General features: G+C 36.4%; 1 protein-coding gene across 2 annotated transcripts in view; it reads left to right on the forward strand.

The window, feature by feature from the left end:
* Ccdc81 (coiled-coil domain containing 81) overlaps positions 1-26,625 on the forward strand; it is a 38,399-nt gene extending 11,774 nt beyond the window's left edge. Inside the window, exons 4-15 of one of the 2 annotated variants that reach the window (XM_027942780.2) lie at positions 317-573; positions 2,852-2,931; positions 5,045-5,163; positions 6,541-6,658; positions 12,945-13,038; positions 13,440-13,586; positions 14,269-14,373; positions 17,047-17,219; positions 18,431-18,509; positions 18,728-18,948; positions 24,052-24,177; positions 26,484-26,625. In XM_027942780.2, coding sequence (XP_027798581.2) covers positions 317-573; positions 2,852-2,931; positions 5,045-5,163; positions 6,541-6,658; positions 12,945-13,038; positions 13,440-13,586; positions 14,269-14,373; positions 17,047-17,219; positions 18,431-18,509; positions 18,728-18,948; positions 24,052-24,177; positions 26,484-26,625 — 1,661 coding nt within the window. Of the gene's footprint in view, positions 1-316; positions 574-2,849; positions 2,932-5,044; positions 5,164-6,540; positions 6,659-12,944; positions 13,039-13,439; positions 13,587-14,268; positions 14,374-17,046; positions 17,220-18,430; positions 18,510-18,727; positions 18,949-24,051; positions 24,178-26,483 lie in introns of both variants that reach the window. The other variant, XM_071617158.1, reaches the window with a different exon arrangement.

The raw sequence follows: 26,625 nt of genomic DNA on the forward strand, positions 1-26,625 counted from the left end.
TGAAGCTGAGCAATTATTGCTGTCTTCTAGAAAGAAACCAAAAGCTTGTCTAGAGTGATGTTTAGAAAGCTAATTATTCTTCTTTTGAAGATAAAACAGTATACTTTTTGGGAAAATTGTACTGATTAATATGTGTTAACCTGTTGTGTTAGTTGTCTGCAATAATAATATCACGTTGGGTACAAATAAATATTTTACATGGACAATTCTATTATTGAGTACTAAGAGAGAATCAGATAATTATTTGTGAGTATCTATGGTATGTTTGTAATCTCCACTCCCTTTCTCCCACCCTAACTGTCTTTTTCTCCTCTAGGTGATATCCCAGTTGTTCCACTTAATTTTATCATGATATCCCTGGAGAGTCCATTTAACAGGGACACAGTGGAAGGATGTGTTAAGGAGACAATACTTTTTTTATCACGATCCATTTCTATCAAAAAAAATGTGGAGTTTACATTCAAAGGAATTGGGGTCCTCGTGATCAAAGATGGCAAAGTGAAGATGAAATTTTATAAGGACTTCCTTTGTAACATGGATGGAAGTGGGACTTTGATCAAAGCCCTAGCAAACGTAAATTAATGTTTTCTTCTGCTAACCCCTCTCCCAACAGTAGGTCTGAATCATCTAGGTGTCACATCATTAAGAAAAAACATATTAACATATTTTAAGTGTAAGTTTCTCCAAGTTCATGGACATGCCTGTCAATAGATGATTAACTCTGTGAGAAAAATACAAGAAGGGCAAGGAAGCTTTAAACTAAATTTGAGTCAGTGCCAAATGAGAAATATAACCAGTAATAGAAACATAATTCTGGATATTTTATAGCACCTTATAGTTCAAAAGTTCTTCCACATATTTTATTTCATTTGTCTCAAAACATTATAAAAGCTGCATCATAGCATGATCATCCTGATTTACAAGAGAAAAGTGGGAGCCAGAGGTTGTGTGGGAGCCCTGAGGTCAGGGTGCGGGTGGTGCAGTCCCTGGGACTTGAGCTCAGACTTCCTCATTACCTAGTTTTGCTACATATATTCTTTTAGTTTAAAGAAAATCTATGACAAAATTGAATTCAAGTCATAGGAATGTGTCTTTAGCTTTTAATTTGCCATACATAGAAGAAATTTTGTAACTGACATCATCATTGTTAACAATTAAGTGTCTGGCATGAAATTTATGCCAAGTTGGACATAGCAGTAAAAGTTTAAAGTCAATCCACAGGATTTGTGCCTTATGTACTTCTTAGAGAACTAACAGAATTGACATGATTCATTGAATTACCACAGAATAGCATATAGCAAAAGTCTGATTTTTTTAAAAGAAAGTTTAGGGGGTTGGGGTTGTAGCTCAGTGGTAGCGCACTTGCCTGGCATGTGTGAGGTACTGAGTTTAATTCTCAGCACCACATATAAATAAATAAAAATAAAATTCCATCAACAACTAAAAAAAATTTATATTTTTTAAAAAAGAGTCTATGAAAATGGCTAAGTTCTACTCATTTCTCACTTCATATAGTTCTGGGATGGAGATTTGGGAGATGGGGTTGTATATAATGAGCCTCTTGGTGTTTTTTACACTACTTGGGTTTTTTACAGGATTGCTAAGAGTGTAGAAAGTAGAAACACACATGAAAAAAAAAACTGTCATTTCCACAAAAACATAAGGCAAGATTTGCAAATCTGTAAGCAAGGCCAAAGTGGCTAGCTCATCTCTAACCTTGAGGCATTCTACTGAACTTTAGAGCTTCACTATATGTTTACAAGACAGAAGATAAAATCTTACTTGGCTTGTTGAATTCTAAAGCATAACTTTTAAGGAACATTTTCTGAAAGAACTAGTCCTGAGAAGATATTATTTGATAAAAGGGTTTGGAGGCCAAAAGAGATTGAGAACTGCTGATTATATCAATCACTGTCATAGACACAGAGTGGTGAGGCCCAGAGCCCATCAGCACATTAAAGGAGCTGAGAAGTCTGGCTGTAAAGCAACCAGTTTGACTGTAGTAACCAGAGAACTCATAAGTAGTTCATTAACTCTATGAACGCTGGTTGTTTTATTCTCAAATGTTCTGTAACTTAAACCTGAGAATTGTCCTGGAATAGTCCTCTTGGGAGCTTTTATATTTATTTCAGTGATGCTCCTTTTTGATTATTTTAAAACCTCTTTATGGGAACTCCCTTTGAAGTCTTTTAAAGGCTGTAGCATTCATTCAAAAATGATGATAATTTTTGGATCTAGGGATGTGGCACAATGGTAAAGCACTCGCCTGGCATGAGTGATGCCCTAAGTTTGATCCCAAGTACTAAAAAAAAAATCATGAATCATTCTATCCTGATGATGTAATAAAGTGGTTATTTTACAGTGTAATAATTACAACTGCTGCTTGTTGAGTGCTTATTATAAACTCACATAGAGCACATCATGAAAATCCTATGAATTTGAACCTATTATTATCCCCACAACCCTAGTGTCCAAGGTCACACAGCAGGGACTTGAACATAAGCCCACTTGACTCCAAAACCCTTTTCTAAACTGTATATTTTAGAGTTTTTTGGATCAAAGGTAGAATTAGCCAGCTGGCTCAAAAATTCCTCGATAAATTTAGGAAGTCTAGTCTCCCTTCAAGGATGTCTAAAGGAAGGTGTCAGTTGTCAAAGGAATTTCCAAAGAGGAGATGGTTTGAGAAAATGCAGCATCATTGGAATAACCCTGCGTGACTACTCTGAAGAATAAAATTATTCCACACTAGATTTTGAGCTCTGGACTTTAAAATGGTAAACAAAACAACCAAAGAGTATCATGGTAGCCTCATCTTTGAGAGCTCAGGTGTAACTTTCTCTCTGTTCTGCAGAGGCCCAACACTGTGGACTCGGTGTTGTCAAGCAGAGAGGCCTTGAAGAGGCGGCCTGGTAGTGTCCTTTTGTTTCCAAGGTGAGTACTTTGCTCTGAGGGTTTCTCTAGGTACCAACTCTCCTTGCTCATCTGTTGATCTGATTGGGCAGCATTTCTCAACCTATACAACTCATACTCCTTTTAATGTACATGTATGTGTATATATATATATATATATATATATATATATATATATATATATACACAACAGAATAAAATACAGTTATTATTTTTGAATAAATGCTATAGCCTACAAAAAGTTTTGAAGGGAATTCCCATAAAGAGTTTTTTTTTTTTTTTAAATAAGGAAGTAGCATACTAAAATAAGTACAATAAATTCCCAAGAGAATCAGCAAAGAAGAGTTTCTTGTATACAGTGGTCTTTAGAATTTCTAAAATTTGAAATTTATAAATTTCAAGTTATTTCTTTTATAAACTACTCTCAAATACCTGGAGATTCTGACCCCACAAACCTCAGACCCTGCTGGGTTTCCCTCTATTTCCCCTACTTCCTCTTCCTTTGCTTTTCTCTTCCCTCATCTTAGCCCATCTCCCATCTGAGCTCTTCTTCTTACCACTAAACAGGTTGAAAAGATAAGGTAGAACAGGGAACAGCTTTACCCAAGGGGTATGGTGGGTGTTGCTGAAGTCTGCTGCTGACAATGTTTATAATAGTGATGATGATGATAATAATGATAGTAGTAATAACAGTTACTATATAGCACCTACTGGATGCCATTTACTGTTAAAGCACTTTCTCAATGTTCTCGAATTTACTCTTCACTGCAACTGTTATAATTTCCTCCATTTTATAGAGATTCTAAATTGATTTAGTTAAAAAATATATAAACAGTGGAAGCAACATGGTGCACTACTCAGAACATTAGAATGGGAGTCAGGAGGCTTTGGTTTTATTTTTCAGTATGATTATCACCCATTTATTATGTGTCCTTAATTATCTTCTTAATCTTAATTGCTATAACATTAACTACTGTGCATTTCTGGTGGATAATAACAGCTTTCCAGAGTTAGTGTTTTCTCATAGATTTGGAGTCTGTGACCTCTTCTTGATTTGTTGATTTGGAGCAACCCCATCCAGGAAGAGCCTTGTGACACATATCTCATTAATTTTTTTTTTTAAAAATTATACATGGACGCAATATCTTTATTTTGTCTATTTTTATGTGGTACTAAGGATTGAACCCAGTGCTCCACATGTGCAAGGCAAGTGCCCTGCCACTGAGCCACAACCTTAGTCTGATACATACCTCTTAAGAACTGTGATGAGGGCCAGAATAAGCCTTAGAGAGTAGTCAATCCAGCCCCCTCATCATCTTGTAGGTGAAATGTCCACCCAAGTAATGAATAGCCATGCTAGAAATAAATGAAAATAAGTTCATGAATTCAAAATCATTTTATTTTGATTCATTTGGAAGGAAAATCTGGCTTTGCCATATTTTTGGCTTATACACTCCAGGAGGAAAATAATTCCAGAGGGTAAAAACAAACCAACCAACAAACCAACAAAAAACAGAGATGGAAGTGCTTGCCAATTTGAGAGTCTAAAAGTGGACATGAGAACTCAAACACTCAAAATGCTTGCTGGTATTTATGTATGTGAAGTTTGGCCCCTGAATTTACTTAGAATACCACTGTAGCCCTAATTCTAGTCCATCCCTAATTCTTTGGTCTTTGAGATCAAAGAACCTACAACTACACCACAAACTGAACACCACCTCCCCTCCCAGTGTACCTTTTCAGGTCCTTCGCATAAGGCATGCTGTCTACCTGTTTGTGATTTCTTGCCTTCAAGTTATCCAACAACCGCCAACAACTCTATCACCCTCATATCTAGTTACAGAACTAAAAAGGACATTGACAAATTCAAACTAAAACCCAAACCAAAAACTTAACCTGAGGCTTTCAAGGAAATTTCTTTATATACAAGCTGTTTTGAGCCCACAGTATAGTGGGTCCAGGTCTTGGTTGGCTCTCAGAATGAGTCTCAAAGAGAGTGAGTTCAAGACATGTATTCAGCAAATCAGAACACTCACTCACTTGAAGGAGGAAGAGGGCTCTTTTCAGATTCAGCAAGCGAGTGTTTGAGAGTCCAGGTCCAGTGTAATGGACAAGCATCTTGACTTTTTCCTAGGATTGAGCACAAAGAGACGGAGAACAAACCACCGATGGAGACCATTGCAGAAGAAGGTAGAGAGAATAGACAAACAAAGAGCAAGGTGAAAGACCAGCCAGAAAAAGGAGATGTCAAGGGTAGGCCATGATTTGTGGGAATAATCTGTCACTCTTTACTGCTCATGTGCCCAGCCATATTTCTTAGCAACTCGTGTGCCCAGCCATATTTCTTAGCAACTCATATGCCCAATGTAAATAGGTAGATTCATGAATAATCAATGTGTTCTTTTCTCTAACAAACCTCTATTTCTGGAATCCTGTATCTCACCTTAACCATTTTATGTGTCTTAGATCCCATGACTCTCAGACTTCTAGACTATTATCTCTTTGTATCTCTGTAGGCATAAAAACTCAGATGCCTGCAGGGACAAGGCATAACAAATGCATGAAGTGGGCTGTATAGAAGAAGGCAGGGAAACACATAAATAACACTTTTTATGGGAAAAAAAAGTGGCAGTTTTATCTCTTTAATGTTGGTAGAAGATAGCTGGATTCTCCTATCTGTGTATGCATTTAATTTGTTGTAAAAAGTTGTTTTGGTTGAAGCTTTTGAAGATAATTTGAGGACTTTGAAGACATTTTGAAAGGGTCCTAGAGACCATGCCCTGTGGACTGTTCCTCTAATATATTAGTACTTTGTAAAAATGTGGTTCAAGTAGTATCAAATCTTCTGATTTTTCAAGAAAAGCAAACATTCTGACTTTGATACAAAATTGCTGAATGTTGACAACTAATTGATATTGAAACAAAAAATGCCTGATTGGGTCCAACAAAACATATTAATGGGTAAACTTTGGCTTGTGGGTGTCAATTTTCAAAGTGTGGCTTACAGAATCACATGTAAACTTTTGGCCTGATATTTGTGGTTTCATTTTCCTACCCTACCCCTCTGTTCCCTTTATACACTTCTTTGGGCAGAATTGCCTATGTATGTTCTCCTAGTATGCCCTAAATGTATCCTGTTCACTCTTTTCCTCCCAGCTGGAATGCCTTTCCTTTTCTTGAGCTCATCTCAGTCCTTGTCACCTTTTGGCACCCTCTTCAGTCACGTATCACTTCCTATATAAAAACTACTCTTATCATGGATTCTGAAGTGGCTTCTCTCTTCTCTGAACATATCAGAACCTTAAACTAAGTTGCTATTTACACAATGATGTAAGGGGCTCATCACTGTCAGTGTGTAATAAAGAAGCTGTCACTTTCTTTGCTTATATATTACTTTTCTGTACAATTGTTAGCTATTGTGATATTTAAGAGCAAAGACTAGCCTCTTTGTAGTCTTTAAATGCCTAGCAGTACTCTTTTTGCATATATGCAGTGAAAGCATTTTTTAAAAATACCACAACAGGGCAAGGGACAATCATTTTTAATGATAACAGAATAGATATCTTATGGAAATTTGTCTTGGTAAAAAGTTGAAAGAAAACTCACTTCCATTTGCTTTTTATTCTACAGAAACCTTGGCACCCAAGAAAATTCGAGATAAACAAATTATGTTCCCAACTAAATCAACCAGCTTGCCAGACCAGTTTGACCATGGTGGGAATGGTGGGACGAACGTAATCTCTAGAAGGTACTGCACTGATATTTTTGGTTTTTGGTACTGGGGATTGAAACCAGGGGCACTTAACTACTGAGTCACATCCGCAGTCCTCCCTCCACTTCTTAAAAATTTTGAGACAGGTTCTTACTAAGTTGCTTAGGGCCTTGCTAAATTGCTGAGACTGGCTTTGAATTTGCAATCCTCCTGCCTCAGCCTGCTGGGATTACAGCAGCAGTTGCCACCGCCCCTGGCAACATTCTTTTTCTGTGGCTTTTAAGTAAATGTAATTTCGAGGTATTTCTTGGTGCAAGGAATTTTAATAATTGCTCATTTATTCTTTTATCCACTATTAATGAGAACATTCTGTGTGTTAGGTGCTGAGGATAATAGAGATGACCAAGGGTCACAATCTAGTGGGAAAGCCAGACATACCTAGAATGAGAGATGACAGTTCAGTGGGAAAAATCTTGTGATAGAGGCAGAAACAAAGTAGCATGGAGGAGGGAACATGTGGCTTTCCTTATGGATCTGGGAAGCTATTTTCCAGCTCTACAATAAACTTCCCTTGCTGCTTTCTGAATGCTTAGATATTCTGATCTAACAGTTTCTTATTTTTGCCAAAAATAAAGTAAGTTTGTCAAACACCTTTAGTTCTCAGTATCAATTTTTTAAACGAATGAATATATTACAATTTATCATGGTTTTGTCTTCTTCCTGTGGTATTATGTCAAAAGATGTCTATTTTATCCTTTTCTCTTCAAGTAGGCTACTTTTCAAGACCTCAAATCAGTCAACTATACTCAAGTGTTTATTAAGCACCTATGTACCTTGCATTGTTATCACTTTTCAATTAATTAATGTATTATAATTTATCAGCTATCATAAGTGCAATTTATGTACATTGTGGGATCCTAAAGTCACATTCAAAACTCTAGGCATTTAAAAAAATAATTTCATGTTATGAAAGATAATTGAGAATTAAATGTCTAGTGGGAATTTAGTTCAATCCAACAAACATAAAGCACTACTGTGTGCTAGGTACTACTCTATGTACTGAAAATACACACCAAAAGATATATAAAGCCACTTTTATAATACTAATAGTTTTGTAGGAAAACTGACACTAGGGGAATAATACATGTGGTGAAGACTACAAAAGTAAGTTTGGAGTTGTTAGTCAAAGTTTCCTGTAGAAGTTAACCAAAAAATATTTTGTGATAATTGCTAAAATAATGCATGTTTATCACAAAAATTTTGAGAAGATGAGAAAAGCAAAATTTACACAAAATATCACTCCTAATCCCTCTACATCAAGGAAAATTGTTAACGTTTTAGTGTATATCCTTCATTTCAATGCATACTATATATATGTGTGTGTATGTGTGTGTGTGTGTGTATGTGTATATATATATATATATATATATATATATATATATATGTATATATATATATGTATATATATATATATGAAACATATACATTTTAAATAAAATTGAGATCATATTATATGAAACTTTGTTATACTTAACAATAAGTGGTAAAGTCTTCCCCGTGGCTTTATATATTTTATAACATTAACAAATGATTGTTTATCATCCTAATAAAATATTAACCTTTTGTGTAATCAATCTCTTGCTGGATATTTAGATGTATTTCTAGTTTTTTAAATATTATAAATAATGTGACAGTTATAATTATACATCATCCCTTGCACACATCTGAGTATTCCATAGGATAGAAACTTTAAAGTTAAATCTGAGGGAGAAGGGCAAGCCCATTTTGCATGCCTTTGACACAGGTTGCCATTATTCTCAAGAAGTTTTTACCAAATTGTCCTCTGAGCAGCAGTAATGAGAAATTGTCTACAGATTGCTCACATTGAACCTATTGCCTTAAATTCTGTTCTAATTAACAATGCACATTTGGTTAGTATTTATCTAGAATACTCTTTTTATGCCATTCTTTTTCATCTTTGTTAATGTGTGTTTTATTATTTTATGTTATTCTTCTAAAAAAATTTGGATTTTTAAAAACTCAATACAGACTTGAATTTTCAGTTGTAAACTAGTATACTTAGACCTATTTTTATCATATTATTTTGTTTTTTATTTGCCACACATTTAACTTTCTTCTTCTTCTTTTTCTGTTTTCTCTTGAAATGATCACATTTCCTTAGCATGCTTTGAATTTTTTCCAAACTTCACCCTCTTCCAAACCTGTATTTTTCTTGTCTAGAACTTTTATTCCAATTTGCTTTCAAGTGTGTAACTTTAAAAAATATTGTATGGCCAATGTGCATTTAGAAATGCCACATGTTTTAATCAATGTCTTTCCTCACCATTGTTTATTATATCCCTGCTCTTTCCCCAGGGTTCACTTTTCTTCTTATTAAGGTGTGTCTCGTAATGGTTCTTTTGGCAAAGTTCTCTTTTTAATGCACTTAGTCTTCATATCGCTTATAAAAGTTCTTAGTATGTTGTCACTCTTGAATGCTGGTTCGTAGTTATTTTCCCTCTGCACTTTAATGACATTGCTCCATTTTCTTCTGGCAGTTGTCCTCATGAGAAGTCTGAGTCAGTCTGGTTGTCATTCTCTGTTGTAGCTTTTCAGAATCTTCTTTTGTAATGTTCTGCATTTTTACTCTTTGTGTAGGAATCATGACTTTCTGGAAAATTCTTAGCCATTATCTTCTAGTATAGCATTCTTTAATATTTCCTTTCTTTCCTAATTCAGCACTCCTATTAAATGTATATTTGAGTTTCTGAGTTGGTTCTTTATTTCTAAACTTATTTTAAAAATATTTTCTTTATTCTCTGTGCTATTTTTTTAAACCTTTACTTTATTTTTATGTGGTGCTGAGGATCAAGTGCCTCACGCATGCTAGGCAAGTCTCTGGGTCTGAGTCCCAACCCCAGCCCCTCTCTGTGCTATTTTTTAGGTGATGTTCTCAGTTGTATTTTCAAGTGAAGAAATATAGAATTAGATGGGCTAGTTTACTTATTTATATTCCCTTCATTGAGTTAAAAATGTATAAAATACATTATTTTATATATTATATATTTTACCATAATATTTTAATAATAATTATAAACAATTATTTATAATAATTAATAATTATTTATAATAATTTTATACATATACACTTATTTTATACATAATAAATTTTACATGTACAAATGTATAATATATAATTATATATAAAGATGTATGATATATATTATTTTTATACATCATATATTTTATTACTATATATTGTGTATTTTTTTAAATACTATTGTTTTTTATTAGTATAAGTAATAATTTGGCTTTTACAAGTCATTACTGTTTCAATTACATTTTGCACAGACAGAATAAAAAATTACTATAATGTTTCTTTGACAATGTTGGAAAATGTTTACATATATATTACTTGAAACAATAATACATTCTACTTCAAATAATATATGAACATATCTTCAATTTAATTTGGATATTTGCAAAGTGTTTATTACATGCAACATTTGGAAAGATAAAAATTTTCATAAGATATAGACCTCTAGAATTTACAGATGTGGTAAGAGAAAAGACTAAAAAAGAATTTATATAATATATTACCTTATATTTTATTTTAGTGAAATTAATATAAAATACAATGTTTTCTCTATTTAAAAAATTTTTTCTAATCGGTTATACATGACAGTAGAATGCATTTTGACACATCATACATAAGTGGAGTGTAACTTCTCATTCTTCTGGTTGTACTTGATTTAGGATCACACCGGTCATATATGCACATAGGGTATTAATGTTCGATTCATTCTACTATTCTTTCCACTACCAGACACCCTCCCCTTTCTTCTCTCCCCTCTGCCTAATCTAAAGGACCTCTATTCTTTCCAACCCCCCCCATTTCCCATATTTGTGAATTAGCATCTGCATATCAGAGAAAACAATTTGGCCTTTGGTTTTTGCGGATTAGCTGACTTTGCTTAGCATGATATTCTCCAACTCCATCTATTTACCTGTAAATGCCATAATTTCATTCTTCTTTAAGGTTGAGTAATATTCCATTGTGTATATATACCACAGTTTCTTTATCCATTCATCTACTGCAGGGCATTCATAGTTTAGCTATTGTGAATTGAGCTGCTATAACCATTGAGGTGGCTGTGTCACTGTAGTATGCTGATTTTAAGTCCTTTGGGTATAAACTGAGGAGTGGGATAGCTGGATCAAATGTGGTTCCATTCTAAGTTTTCTGAGGAATCTCTATACTGCTTTCCAGAGTGGTTACACCAATTTGCAGTCCCACTAACAATGTATAAGTGAACATTTTTCCCCACATCTTCGCCAACATTTATTGTTGCTTGTATTCTTGATAATTGCCATTCTAACTGGAGTGAGAGGAAATCTCAGTGTAGTTTTGATTTGCATTTCTCTAATTGATAGAGATGTTGAACATTTTTTCATATATTTGTTGATTAACTGTATTTCTTCTTCTGAAAAGTATCTGTTCAGTTCTTTAGCCCATTTATTGATTGGTTTTTTTTTTCGGGGGGTGGTGTTGAGTCTTTTATATACCTATCTGAAGTGCAGGTGGTAAAGATTTTCTCCCATTCTTTAGGCTCTCTCCTCATATTATTGATTGTTTCCTTTGCTGAGAAGAAGCTTTTTAATTTGAATCTATCGCATTTATTGATTCTTGATTTTACTTCTTGTGCTTTAGGAGTCTTGTTAAGGAAGTCAATTCCTTAGCTGACATGGTGAAGATTTGGGCCTACTTTTTCTTTTATTAGGCACAGGGTCTCTGTTTTAGTGACTAATTGGTTTTCTTTTTATTATTGGTCTGCTCTTTCCAGTTTCTCTAATATTTCTGTGAATTTTAAATATGCTTGTTGAAAATTCTTATTTGTCATCAGTTGCTTCATTATTTCCTTGGGTATAAATGACCTCTTTTGTTGGGTCTGCCAACAGAGGTGCTATCTTGGCTCTGGAGGACTTTAAATGCTTGACAGTTTTGCTTTGAGAATTCCTATATGTGCCTTGCTGTTAGGTGGTTGTCATAACATTCAGGATGCACAGTTACAAACCCTAGGCAAATATTTGTATTAATATTTAAAGCCCTTGCTCCGGGCCACCTGGACCATGCTAGACACCATATCCTTGTCTGGTGTGGGTTTAGTTGTTGGTTTCTGAGAAGGTTTCTGGAGTCTGTGGGATAAAACACAGAATAAAACTTGTGTTTCTGACCCTTGATCAGGAGATTGTAGCAGGAATTGTTCTTTGCCAGTGGCGTGGGAAGGAAGCAAAAGCACTTGTATTCAGTTAGAAAATTTAGTCAACTCCACCTTCAACACAGCCAGAATGCATCCACTTCTTATCATTTCTGCTGCTACCACCATGGTCCCAGCTGGTCTCTCTTTCTCGTTTTATTGGAACAGTCTCCTAATGGCTCTCTCACTTCTGCCATTCCTCCTATTCAGTTTATTTTCAACAATAGCCAAAGAAATCCTGTGAAAATTAGGTGGCTTCATCTACTTTCCCAAACCCTCCATGGCTTCCCTTTCTTACTCAAGCTAACCAGTCAGTGTTCTTATCTGGACCTTCAACCTCCTACCAGGTCTCTGACTTCTCTCCTACTTCTGGCCCCTAAGTCATCTCCCTCCAGCCACACTGAGACAGGTACACTCTCACCTCCAGGACTTTGTACTCATTTCTTTCTTTTGAAATGAGTTTTGAATCTGATATATCTACCTTGTTTCTCACTTCTTGCAAGTATTTATTCAAATATAGCCTTGGTGAGAACTTCCCAGGTCATACAGTTTATGATTTCACACTCCATTTCTCCAGCATTGCATGGCATTAGTTGTCCTGGGACACACCACAGAGTTCAATTATTTATCCTACTGCCTGAGTATCCCCATCAGGATGTTAATTCAGCAAGGACAGGGATTGTGTGTGTGTGTGTGAGAGAGAGACACAGAGAGAGAGAGTGTGTGTTTTGCTATTCCTGTACCTAGAATGGTGCACATTTGGTAAACAACTCAGTACATTTTTGTGGAATGAATACATTTTATCTATATTATGCAGAATTGATAACTGAGACTTTGCAAGATGACACAGCTTGTCCAATGTCAGTCACTTTGTAAACACAAAAGCTGGGATTCAAATCCAACTTATACTGACAAAAAGTATAAGTTCTTAACCTTGATATATACAGTTATTCTAGAGAAAAACAGATACTTTTCTTTGTCTTATGTTTATACTTGCCTCTAAAGTTATTGCTCCGAGGCCAGAGTACATTAAGCATTAATAAATATTGCATTATTTTTTTTAGCTCATCATCTTTAGCTTTTCTGAAAAATGACAATGAAACAAAGCCCAGAACAGACCTAGCCCCTGATTGCCAGGATCATAAAAGGGCGGGACAGGTACAGTGCCTTCAAACAAACAAAGCCTAGAATCTCCCTCTGACTTCTGTTTCTCAAAGATGGTTCTGGGACTCTCTTTCCTAATTATAACATATGGGTGTGGCACAAGTACTCAGGACCCAAACCTGGACTGTGCTAAACCTATCACAGTCTACTATTTCACAGAAATAAGATCTGGAAATGTTTTCTATTTTCCAGTTGCAATAAACACTTCTGATTGAGAGTTCAGTAAATCCTTTTGATTATTTGTGGGTCTACTCATTTTGCTAATTGTCACTAATATATTCTTTTGTAAAGTGTGTTTCTTGACACACCCAGCCTTTGGAGAGCTTGTGAAGGGAATGTGAAGGCAAAAAAGTAAAATGCAAAAAATTAATTTGTCCTAAAATTTGGGATTGTAGGAAATGTGCTATGTATGTTTACAACGAGCAAAACGGAATTTCCCGTTGTACTACAGTGAGGAGAGGAGAAGGGGAGCAATAGAAGAAGAGCAACTCATACAGCAACATCAAATAATGAAAGATCAGGAGGCTTTCTTCAAACACCAGGTAGTCCAACACCTCAGTGAAAGAACTGTTTTAAGTGGGATAGTGGAACATGATTATCAAACTCCATTTAAAATATTCCATCATTTTCTCCTGTTCTGTAACATATCTGATATGTTATATACTTATATACTGCTGGACTAAAACTTAGGCAGTGTTCAAGATTTCAACTATAACAAATAAGACTGGGATGGATATCCATGTAGTGGAATACTTGCATGTATCATTAGTTTTTTGCCCCCAAAAGGACTGAATTTTAAAGGTGGAATTGCTAGGTTTTATTGCTTTATCTTTGATTTATGATAAAATATAAATCTAGTCAAAACTTTTACCTTTCAAATTCATGGTCTATTTTAAGCGAGCAAGGACAGAATGGCACCATTATATTTGCTCTATCCAGATTTCTGTGATCACTATAATTGATCTGATTGCCCTCTCCTGATTTGTGATGAATTCTTTCATTCCTTCTTAGGAGCCATGTAGTGATGGTGCCTAAAGTCCAAGAATAGGAAATAAAAAAACCTCCCAAACCCACTTTTCTAAATCTCTGAAGACATCAGAAAATACCATTGCCTCCAAATAGGTTTCTTTCATGGTTGGATTAAATGAATATCATAATGTTAAAATTTTTAAAGGCTGTATTCCAATTTGCGATTAAAATGTAAAAAAAAATGTTTTATGATAGATTAAAAGTCTGGCTGCTAGAGAACAGAATCAGAAAAATGCTGCCTATAATCTTGGAGTTGCTGAAGCTATAAGAAGTCACAAGAATGAGAAACCTGAATTTTATGTAAGAGTCCTTTTGAAATTTCTGTTGCTAACAGCAGCTACCCCAACTGTCTTCAGATCCACTCCCTGTATTGCAGGTTGTGCCTTTTAAAATAGTTTTTGGTGCTGGGGATTGAACTCAGAGCCTCCCCACATGCTGGGCAAGTATTCTACCACTGAGCCACACCTTCAGGCCTGTTGTAACTTTTTTTTTTTTTTTTTTTTTTTTTTAAGTGACAGAGTTGAAAAGTGGGCTCCATAGGCTTGAAACTTTCTTCTAGGATGGGTGCTTCCCAGTGTCTGTCTCCACATCATCCAGAGTCATAGTAGAGTAACTACTAGTAACTGCAGTTCTTGTTAATTATAACCATTCTCAATCAGGTCCTAGGACAGGTGGTGGGGGGAGTACACTGAAGTCCAGCCCTGGAAGCTAAAGAGAAAACCAGCATCATGACAGGATTGCTAGAAATGCAAAATCTAGGGCCCTATACCAGACTTCCAGAATGGGGATCTACATTAGAATATCTGTATGTACATTAAAGTTTGAGAAGCCAGCTTCAGATGGAAGAAGCTACCTGCTTCACTGTTGATTTGCTTTTAATCATGTTGTGCCTACTTTCATCTCTGCCTGATTCTTTCTCTTTTTATATCACTATCTAGGTAGTCTGACAGTCTGCACACAAATCTAATCAGATATATTTTCTTTATCCAAGATTTATGGAACTCCTATAGGCCAGCCACTGTGCTGGCAGCTAGGAATACAAGTTCCCTTTTCTAAAGAGGTCTCAGTCTAGTAGGGGAGACAGGGACTAAAAGAGAAAAGAGTGTGATATAATAACTGCTGTAATAACATCTTTGAAAATGGCCTTCTATGAGTAACAGGCGAGTCACTTAGTGTAGCCCAGAGATCTGGGAAGACTCCTTGCATATAAGAGTTAGGTAAAGAAGTAAGTGGAGGAAGAACATTTCAGTCAGGGGCAGCAAAGAGGGAGGGAGAGAGCATGGGGCTTTTGACATTTAGCTATGATCTCTCTTGCTTCCTATATATAAATTCCAGATTACATTTATTACTGCCTACTTTGTAGCTCCTCTTTGGTATATCTTTAGATATCTTAAAAAGAACAGAACAGAACTGTTGATCCCCTCCTCAACCTGTTCTTTGCTTCCCCAGTTGGTAAGTGGCATCTCTAGCCAGCCAGATGCACAGGAGTGATCTCAGGTTCCCCTTTCTTTGTCTCCCACATCCGACCATCTTCAAGTCCAGCTGCTTTTACCTTTTAAATGTACTCAGTACCTGTTCAGATCTGTTCATCTTCCAGAAGAGCATTGGTTTGCATATCTATGGTTTGCATATGTTTTAGTGTATCCCCAAGAGATCAGGATTGGAAGCTTGGTCCCCAGCATGGCAATGTTGAGAATTGGTAGGCCTGGTGGGAATTGGTCACTGGGACACTGTCTTTGAAAGGAATCAAGGTAGTACCCATGGGACCTAGAGTTAATTCTCATATGAACACGTTGTTATAAAAGAGTTAGGCTGACTTCTAAGTTTCTCTCTGGCTCCTGTCTTGTCATATGATTCCTCCCTCTTCCTGCCTGTGCTCCTACTGTGAGGTGAAATAGCCAGGTAGGACATGCCAGAGCCAGAACCATGCCATTTGGACTTCCCACCTTCAAAACTGTGAGCTAAACAAATTTCTTTAAACAACCCACAAAACACAAATCTCTTTATCTTTTATGTTGCCACCCCAGTCAAAGACACATCATAAGGTTCAGCTTCTTCAGTTGGTCTCTCCTCGGACTCATGTCTTGCATCTTCTTCTCCTAACATCTGTTCTCCACACAGGAGCCAAAATGATCTTTTACAATTCTTAACCCAAACATACCACTCTCCTGTTTAATTCCTCTAGGAATTTAATTCCTCTATGGAATCCTACTGAATTGAACTGAAAGCTGAACTTGCTTTGCTCTATCAGACCCTGCCAGATGTCCCTACCTTCCTCCAACTCTACTTGCCTACTTCTACTTCTTCCTCCCTGTGCCTCAGCCACATAGCCCTCCCTTCTGCTCATTGAACATGCCTCACTTGTTTCCATCTGATGTCTTCACACTTGCTGTTCCTTCTTTATGGGACACAGATCCCACTGGTATTTACAGTGGAAGCGATTCAGTCTTCTACAAGGAAAAGCCTTCTTTAGTAAACAACCGATCTAATCCTATTCCTACCTAGTCACTTGCTAGGATAAAGGCTACATTTGAAAAACTGTTTACTTGTTAATGTTTACTTGTCTCTGGCACCTGAATGCAGGCTGGATGAACCTGAGGATCTCTGAACTCTGTCATTGTTGGAAAGTCTAGAATGGCTGGGCCCATAGTAGATACTTGGTGCTCTCTTTACACCACCTCTGTCTGCTTGCTCATGCTTTTAAAGGTGTTCAGAATTCTTTCTTCCTTCTAAGAAACTAGCTCAGGACAACTCCATGGTACTCTTTTTTATCTCTGTCTCAGAAATGGGGTTCTGAGCTCAATTAGCTCAGCTTGATTATCGAATGTGCTCATGTTGTTATGTAGGTTTCTTACATGTTAGCTGGCATATTAGAAAGTAAGAAATACTTTCTCATTAATTTTTATTCTTCTGAATCATTAACTTTATTTTTCTGTGTTCTAGTATGAATAAATTGCTTTTCTTTCATTCTAGAAATCCTTCCTGTTTGATAAACGGCCACTTAGTCCTGAGATTAATGCTATTAAGCAAGAGGAATATTCCCAAAGTCTCTTGAGACAAATGGCTAACAGACGGGAAAAGGAAATAAAGCAAAGACAAAACAGAGAGTTGATGGACCACCTAGAACAAGTACAGCTCACAGAGGAGTGAGTCTAGCCAGACGTCCTCTGTGAAATGGATTCAGAATTTCTGTGTGAATTTTTATGTAAGATTGAACCAGCATTGATAGTTTTATTAGCACCACTATAATCAATTGAGCAACAAGCTAATCCAGTTAGCAGTCAATACCCTCATTAGAATTAGATGGTATTCTAATTACAATAATGAAAGATCCATCATTATGATTATAATAATGATTGCCAATCTATAATTATTATAGAGTATCATTTTATATGTTTTTTGCTCACCAGTACTAGGGTGTCCCATGGAAACTGAGTGAAGAAATGTATGGGAACCCAGGAGGGAATGGAACCAGAGACTGAAAAGGCCTGTACAGTGGCCTTCTCTCTGCTTACACACAGATACTTAGTTGACATACTCTTTTTTTTTTTTTTTTCCAGCTCAGACTTGGAGAATGTTAGTTTCAATTTCAAATTTCAGGAAAGAGATCTGATTGGTCTTGATTAAATTACCTGAGGCCTTGGATAGGGTTAGGTATATGGAGTTCATATGTGCCTAAACAGGGGAGGGAGGCCCATATTTCTGTTACTAAAGTCAGGAGAGCAATTGACTGAAAAGTATATTCTATAAATGTTCTATAATGTTCCATTGTACTCACTTAATAGATCATATGTGTTTCCTGAAGTTATAATTTACAATAGGGATTACTTTCCTTAAAAAGGACTTTTACAATAAATCAGTTGATAGGTGAATAGTCCCTTACTGCTTTCATATCTAGATTTTTTGAAGAATTGGCAGGGTAGTATAGAAGGGGGGGCTGCTGTTTCAATAGTATTTGGACAATATGGTTCTATCCCCTGCTTATACCTATCCTATCTGTCCTGTGTTTACATGATGCCCACTCGCCTATGGATTTGAACTACTTTTTCTTTTTCTTTCTTTCTTTTTTTTTTTTTTTGCAGTTATAGATAGACAGATGCCTTTATTTGTTCAGTTTTTTATATGGTGCTAAGGATTGAACCCAGCACCTCACACATGCTAGGCAAGCACTCTGTCACTGAGCTATGGCCCCAGCCCTACTTTTTCTTTCTTAAGATGAAATATCCCATAATGAAACAATAATTTTTATTTATGATGTCTCAGTATTAATACTTGACTGAAAATGTTTCAACGATGCGAATCTGTGTTGTTAAAGACTCTAAAACTTCTCCCACCTTCTCCTGTTCTTAAATATCAGACTTGCTGCACAAAGAGCCAAATATTTAAAAGATAAAATGGAAGAAACACTGTGTTACAAGACAGCTTTGGATGCTCAGGTAAGGGCCAAGTATTATTATTATTATTTTAAAATTATACAGTTTTTCAAAAGCATAAAATATATAAATACTCTAATATTATGGACACTCTTGGTGTTACACATTTGGTGGGTGTGAACCTTCCTGTAAGGTATTGGTATTTTACCATATTACAGAGTTGTGCATAAAGTTTATTCCATGATAGCATTAAAATCTGCATATGTTTGTTCCCATTTCAGATGAAGAACAGACCCTCTCAGTTACCTGTGTTTGAACCGGACTCCTCTGAGCCCATCTTTGGTAAGAAAAAGACTGACTGGCTGGTGGAAAAGCGAAAGCGGGAACAGGATTACATGAAGCACCAGCTGGAAACAGCTGCTAACCAGAAGAGGGAAGCCATTCTGCACCAACTGGTGGATCAGAAGCGGGACTTGGAGATGCTTCAGAGGACAAGAAAGGAGTAAGGAGATCTTGAATCTTTTCTTCTCCTCCCTGGCTTCTTATTTTTACTCCTCTTCCTCTCTCCTCTCTCAAACAACAGCAGAAAAGTAAGAATAATAGATAACACATTGAGGAGTTAATTGTGAAAGACACTTTTCTAAGTTAACCACATTCTTTATCTCATTTTATCTTTACAATCCATCCTATGAAGAAAACACAATTAAATAAATAACTTTAAAAGCCCTCTCTTGATTTCATTTCTCCCTTCAGTTCCCTCCTCATATTTTTCCTTCCTGTTACAGTTTAACTTCTTAAAAGGGTTGTCCCTTCCAGCAGTATCCATTGGAAGTAGGATGTGAGCCTCAAGTGTGGTGTTGTGCTCAAGTAAATCCAGACATGACACTTGGAAGGGGGTCTTGCTCAACTTCCACTAACCTTCCTCCATATGTGAAGGTGTGTGGAAGGTGTCAGGGTAGGCTGAGGAGGACTTATACTGTATCAGTGCACATACTTTTCAGTTCAAACATCAGACATCCCATTTCTTAAAATGCCCAATTGGTCACTGCACCAATGGGGAATTTTTAAAGGTCCTATTTGGCTCTCAGTCTTACAGCATCTCCATGGTTCTTCCCTAGTCTTTCCATCATCCATAATCTCCTGCTTCTTATTCACCCAGATTGCTACAGGGAACTCTAGTTTTCTTTTTTGCAGATGTTCAGTAAGTCTTAGATTCTTATTCTTGTTCAGTTAAAAATGTCAAGGTACAAGGAGTTCCAAAAAGGCTATGTCCAAAGGAATTCAATCTCAGAAGTCAGTTGTATTTATAAAAAAAATTATTTATTAAATTTTTGTAAACTTTATAAGTGGTCATAGAGATAGCGCATGTATCTGTTGTGATCTATACCATGTAGGCCCAGATTTACAAACATGAGTAGATGGAGGTTATGGTGATAAGGGTGGGACCTGATTGTTGATAGAGAGGGGTGGAAGTGGTGAAACACATAATTTCTGGAGTGAAGTCCACCATAGGATAGATATTGCATATTCTCAGCAGTGTATGTCTGTATATTTGCTAAAGTATTATATATTTTTATATTTATTTGATGGTGATTACCCCAAGCCCACAAGTATACCTATTCTGTCTATACTTCCCTAAACCCTCTGGTATCCCCAAACCATATTCCCATGTTCTTTCACCTAAATGATGCATACTGGGAACTCCAGACCATTTCCAATATCTGTTCTGAATGGTTGGTGTGGTTCTACCATTTTATGAGTTGTGTGATATTAGACAGGTTACTTATCTCTGAAGATGTTGATTTCCTTATCAATTAGGAATAATACAAGTATCTTTAGGTGGTTGAAGGCTAAATTAAATAATCCTTGTAAATAACATAGTATCTGATTCAGCCTAAGTGCTCCCTCAAGGGTAGTTATTACTATTACAAGAAAAAGAAAAGAAGAAAGAGCTTTTCTTTTTCTGGATTATAAATTGACATAATTATTCTCTATTACATCAGCTTAAATCAATGGAAATCGCCTTATTTGGGGTCTTCCCTAGATCTGGCTCCCCACTGATACTTAGTTACTCATTCTACTTATTTTAGAACATAAACTCTGAGTGATTCTGAATATTTTAAAAGCTTTTCATGAGATAATGAATAAAAGTGGTTGTGGAAAATGTCACAGTAGGCTTTCAGTCCCTGTAGGGTAGTAATGTAATGGTGTGGCTGTAGGAGTTGACAGCAGGACAGAGTGCAGTGGGGTGAAGAGATGGCACTCTGCTTTCTATTATATAAATAACTGGAAATGCCCATGGGGTGAGATTATGCCCATGATTTTGGCTCTACCTCCTGTGTCACAATTTGAAGAGTCTATAAAATTTACTCTATTTTTCCCCCTGAGCATGCTATTTTATTTTCAACAGATTTCATGGTTTTGAAATCACAAATTATACTGCTTGCAGATTAAAGGATTATAATATAATAATCATAAAAAGCTCTCTAGGCATTTTGGTTGTGGGGAGGAGTGATGGTTGCAGCCTAAGAAGATTTGTGAAACATGCCTGAGGGAAAGCACGGCTTTCCTGATGATTTTTTTCCTTTTTTTAAAAACAACTTTATTGATGTACAATAAACTGTATGTGCTTAAAGTGTACAACTTGATAAGTTTTGATATAGTATGCACCCACCCATTGAAAGGATCACTACAGTCAAGATAATGTACATATTCATCATCCCAGAAAGTTTCTTTGTGTCCTTTATAATTCCTCCCTCATCCCTCCCGCAAACCCTATCTTCAAGCAACCACTAATCTGCCTTCTGTCACTATGGGTTAGTTTGCATTTCCTAGGTTTTCATACAAATGGAACCATGAAGTATACTTATTTTTTTTCTTTCAATGTGAGTCATTATTTTGAAATTCACCCACGCTTTTGCATATAACAATATCTCAGTTCTTTTTATTGCTGGGGAGTATTCCATTGCACATACATAACATATTTTGTTTATTCATTTGTCTGTTGATGGACATTGGGTTATTTATAGTTTTTGGTGATTGTGAATAAAACTACTCTAAACATTTGAGTGTAAGTCTTTGTATGGACATATAGTTCCTTCTATCTTGGGTAAATGCCTAGGCATGGCATAACATGGCTGATATATCACAGATACATATTTAACTTTTAAAGAAATTCAAAGTGCTTTTCAATTTGGTTGTACTATTTTCTAATCTCATCCACTAGTGTATGACAGTTCCTCTCCATCCTTGCCAACACTTGGTATGATCAATCTTCTTAATTTCAGCCGTTCTAATAGGTGTATAGTGGTATCTCATGCTTTAATTTGCATTTCTCTAATGGATGTACTAAAATAATATAATTTAACTTTTGCACTTTTGGTGAACATATTCACTTTGTTTCCTAGTATTTTGTTGTTATAACAATTCTGCATTAAATATTCCCTTTTACTCTAGTTTTCCCCTGGGCATGCTATTTTATTTTCAACAGATTTTATGGTTTTGAAATCATAAGTTACATCGCTTACAGATTAAAGGATTATAATATAGTAATCATAAAAGGCTCTGCAGGCATTTTGATGGTGGGGAGGAGAAATGGTTGCAGCCTAAGAAGATTAGTGAAAACACAAACATGCCTGAGGGAAGGCATAGTTTTCCTGATGATTTTTTCTTATTTTTTTAAAAAAACTTTATTGAGATATAATTAAAAATTTTTAATTGACACATAAATTGTACATATTTATGGGATATAGTTCAGTATTTCAAATCATGTATATAATGTGTAATGATCAAATCAGGATAATTAGTGTTTCTGTCTCCTCAAACATTTATCATTTGTATTAGTTGGAAGACTTAAAGTTATTTTGAAACATACCATAAATTGTTGTATACTATAGTAACTCTGCTGTGATGTAGAACAGTAGAACTATTTTTCCTTTTTATATATTTGTACATTTTTATAACTTCTCTTTGTCACCCCTTCCTCCCTACCCTTCTTAGACTCTAATGACCCTCTACTCCAGTCTCTTCTATGTGATGTCCTCTAATTCCATCCTGTGGCAACAGCCACAAATGACAGGATTTCATTAATTTTTGATGTCAGATATTCCACTTTATGTACATATCATATTTTGCTTTTTCCTCTGTGACATTTGCATTTACTTCTTGGGGGCTGTTGTGAATAGTGCGGCTATCAATATGGGTATGCAAATATCTCTTTAAGATTCTGCTTTCAGTTCTTTTGAATACAAATCTGAAAGGGGGAAATTCTGACAAATGTTACAGTGTACATAAATTTTGAGAACATTATGCTAAGTAAAATAAGCTGTCACAAAAGGACAAATATGTATTATTCCATTTATAGAGGGTATTTAGAAAAGTTGATTCTTAGAAACAGAGTGTAGAATGGTAGTCGCTAGGGACTAGAGGAATGACAAATGAATTGAATGGTATAGAGTTTCAGTTTTTCAGGATGAAAAGAATTCTGCAGATTGGTTGCACAACAGTCTGGATATATTTATCACCTCTCCATCCTTGCCAACACTTAGAACTGGTTAAGATGGTGATTTTTTTAAAAACCATAATTAAAAAGAACTATGAAAAGAAAAAGAAGGTTCCATTCATTCAGTGAACTCCCACTATTAATGGGCATTAGCACTTTATATTTTTGTCATTTGATCTTTTGCCACATAATAGCTGTGCAGTTAATGCTGGTTAGATAAAAAGGTGGCTGTGCTGTTCTAGGAAAAAGTGAACCAGGGGACAGTGCTGATTTTCAGTGGAGGATTCTGACACCTAGTGGCTGTAGCCACCACAGCACAAGTCTCTTCAGAGTAGGCGGTCAGCAGTCACATTCAGTGATGCTTCTTCTAGACTTCAGTGAAAACTGGCAGTAAAAGTTTCCTTTTAGCAAGAAATAGACACACATAAATAGTTTGAGCCAGGCTCACAACAGTAGCGTCAGTGTATTTGGAGACCAGTGGTGGAAACGCAACTCTGGGATTAGTGAGACTTTAAGAGAGATTGCAGGGCAGTCACTGCTTTAATTTAACCATGGTTCACCAAACATTTCTTTTCCTTCCCCTGACTTCTTCACAGCATAGCATTAGATATTTTCTAGATTTCCTTTTGTCTTGCTGTAGTCACTTGTGTTCCTTTATCCCTTTCTAGACCTTGATTTGTATGCCTTTGCTTGCAGAATGCCTGTAGCAACCAGTAGGCTGATTACTGACAGCTGAGAAGTTGGAATAAAAGCAAAGAAACAGAGTATAAGAAATCCATTTGGAATGATTCTTCAGATGAGTTAAATTAACTTCAAAGGAAATTAATGACTTTAAAGGCCAAAGTTGTTAATTGGAAAAAGGTTTCAACCCTGCTAATTTAAATTACTATTGAAGATGAAAGGTCCTAGACTCATAATATTTAACAGCCAGAAGTTTCACTATGCTTTTACAGTGTCCATGCCTTTTAGTATATAGTTCAAAGAACAGTGAACAAAACCAGAAAGTTTTCTGTTTAATTTTACATGAAAGGAATGGGGTGCCCAAGGTTAATGCATGTTCTTTCAAATATTAAGAATGGAGTCAGAATGCTCTTTTCTCTCCAGGTACTTGGCAGACAGAACTGCAGAGCTGGAGAGAGTGAACAAAATGAACCAATGCTTGCAGGAGGATTGGGAAAATAGCATTGCAATAAAGAAAGAGAAGGACCTGGAAGAAAAGTCTTTCGAACGGTAACATCTGATTGGAACCAGAAGTTCTTTTTGAAGAAATTTCCCCTGTTCCTTATTTACTTTCCTCTAGTCCTAAGATGGCAGGTTTCAAGCACCAATTCTAGTTGATCAGTGGTGGTTGACTAGAAGCTTTAATGGAGAAAACAAGTCTGTGTTCAGTGGGAAATGCTGCTATGATTGATTAGAAATGTCTGCCATGAACAAGGGACTAAAGATTGCTGTGTTGTATGTCATGTGTTCACCAATTCTGCCCCAATCTGTGCCTCTGACTAGGATGTCTTCATTTTCAATTTGTGGAAGGTGGTAGAAATTCTTTTTGGAAAAAACTAATTGAAAGCCAGGACAGTGAGTGTCTGATCTGAACATGTCCAATGCTTATGGAATAGTCATTTAGGAGCAGAGTCAAGGGATTGTGAGTAAGATTGATACTTGGAAAGATGAGATGCCCATTATAGAGCTAATCCCCTCTCCAGTGGTGTATTTATAATTTAAGTTAGGGAATATGGATTCTTGTCCTGGCTTTGATAATTATCACTTACTTTGAAGAGGCAGCTAATCTTTTTGTCTTATTTTTTCTTATGTGTAAAATGGGAAAGTAAATATTTGCCTGACCAAACTAACAGAGAAGTTTTAGAGACTGATTAAGGAGATGGGAAATGGTTACTCTTAGAAATTAAAATCCTTCAAAAATGTAAGGCAGGATTTAATAGAACGAGGAATTTGATGAAACAGACCAAGTCTGCACAATCAACATATTAAAGTCAACCCCAGATATATCAAAATAATACTTTCAATTGCCAACTCATTTTTATCATGGGTAAATTTTGTTACAATGATCTTGATTTGTAACTCCTTTTCTTTTAGACTTTCTTGTAAGTCATTTGTCACCTACTTTTCTTTTAATTTTTTTCTTCTTTTTTAGTTGTAGATGGACACAATACCTTTTTATTTTGTTTATTTATTTTTATGTGGTACTGAGGATCGAACCCAGTGTTTCACATGTGCGAGGCGAGTGCTCTACCACTGAGCCACAACCCCAGCCCTCTCACCTGTTTTCCTAATGTGTGAAACATATTGTAAGACTATGAAAGTATGAGGGATGATGTGGAAAATAGGTCCCAAAGAAGAAATGGAGTTGCTTGGCCTAGAGAAGAGGAAGGAAAGGGGAATTGGAGAGCTCAAGCCATTTTTTCAGTGTTGTAGAAAGGCAGGTAAAAGGCAGTGAGACTAATGGTGGGGAAATTTTATTTGGATTTAGTAAAATGCTTGGTCAACACAGTGATAAAGGATATACAGGAACTAATCTTGAGTGTAGGCTGGCCAACCTGCTCTGGGACATGGTGGAGCAGACTTGTTTTCTGAGGACCTAGGCTAGGCCAAGTTGTGGGTAGATACTGAAGCAGGCATCAGATAGGAAGAACGAAGTGGTTGATGTAAAATTCAAAAGTACAATGAACTGAAATCCATTCTTCTGTCATGTGTAACTAATTAGAATAACAACAACAAAAAAGAAATCATAGCAAATACTACAGTGTTGACAGGACAAAAAAAAAAAAAAACAAAGGCAAAAACACGATTCACATGCATGCAGTTAGCACATGCAATCTGTCCTGTTACAAGGCAAGCAAGGTAGGTCTTCCTTACCCACTTTCAAGGCTGTTTACACTTTCTCCTTTTAGGACTGCCTCTGATGCTCTGGGTTGTCCAGAATTCTACCCTTGTAGACACTGTTGATGGGGTAGGGGAACAACTAGGGACTGGCTTGCATAACTGGGAATTGTCAAGGTAGATCAGTCACTGCTGCCCCTTCCTCTCTGATGCCATCCAATTTTGTCCCTCTACTTATCTTCACTTTCTGTCCTGCCCTTAACTCTCCAGAAGCTCTGGCCTCTTGAGATATTTCATTGTAAGTGCTCCACAGGTGCTGTTAACCAGCAGCTTAATGGCCTGATCTCTCTCTCAAATGCTGTCTCCTGTCTCCAGGAGCCCAGGAAAGAGAGGTGCATCCAAGTGACAAAACAGCAAACAAAGAGGCTTTGAAGCCATTCTTTGCTGACTGTGTGACTTTGGGCACTGTGTTCTCAGTGGGTTTGGGTGGGTGTGACTGGAAAAGAGGGTCAGGCAGACTGTTGCTGTGAAGGTACCAAGTCAGGGGCTTAGATTTACTGAAGAGGAGACAGTGGCAATTTGCAAGCAGGGAGAGCCTGGACAGGGTTTGAGTTGCAGACAGTAATGTGATGGGGGTCTCCAGAGTCTTGCATAACAACTGCTAACTGCTGCTTTCACTCTCCTCTCCTGTTCCTCAGGGCTTCCAACAAGCTGTTCCTTTTGGACCAGTGCAAGAAGTATCAGCGTTGCAAACAGTGCCAGAGGTGCATGTCCAATACAGGCAAGAGCAACTTGTGGTACATGAACAAGTTCCTGCAAGGCTCCCGGTTGCTTGTATAA

Source organism: Marmota flaviventris, chromosome 9, assembly GCF_047511675.1.
Source record: "Marmota flaviventris isolate mMarFla1 chromosome 9, mMarFla1.hap1, whole genome shotgun sequence".
Classification (NCBI taxonomy): Eukaryota; Metazoa; Chordata; class Mammalia; order Rodentia; family Sciuridae; genus Marmota; species Marmota flaviventris.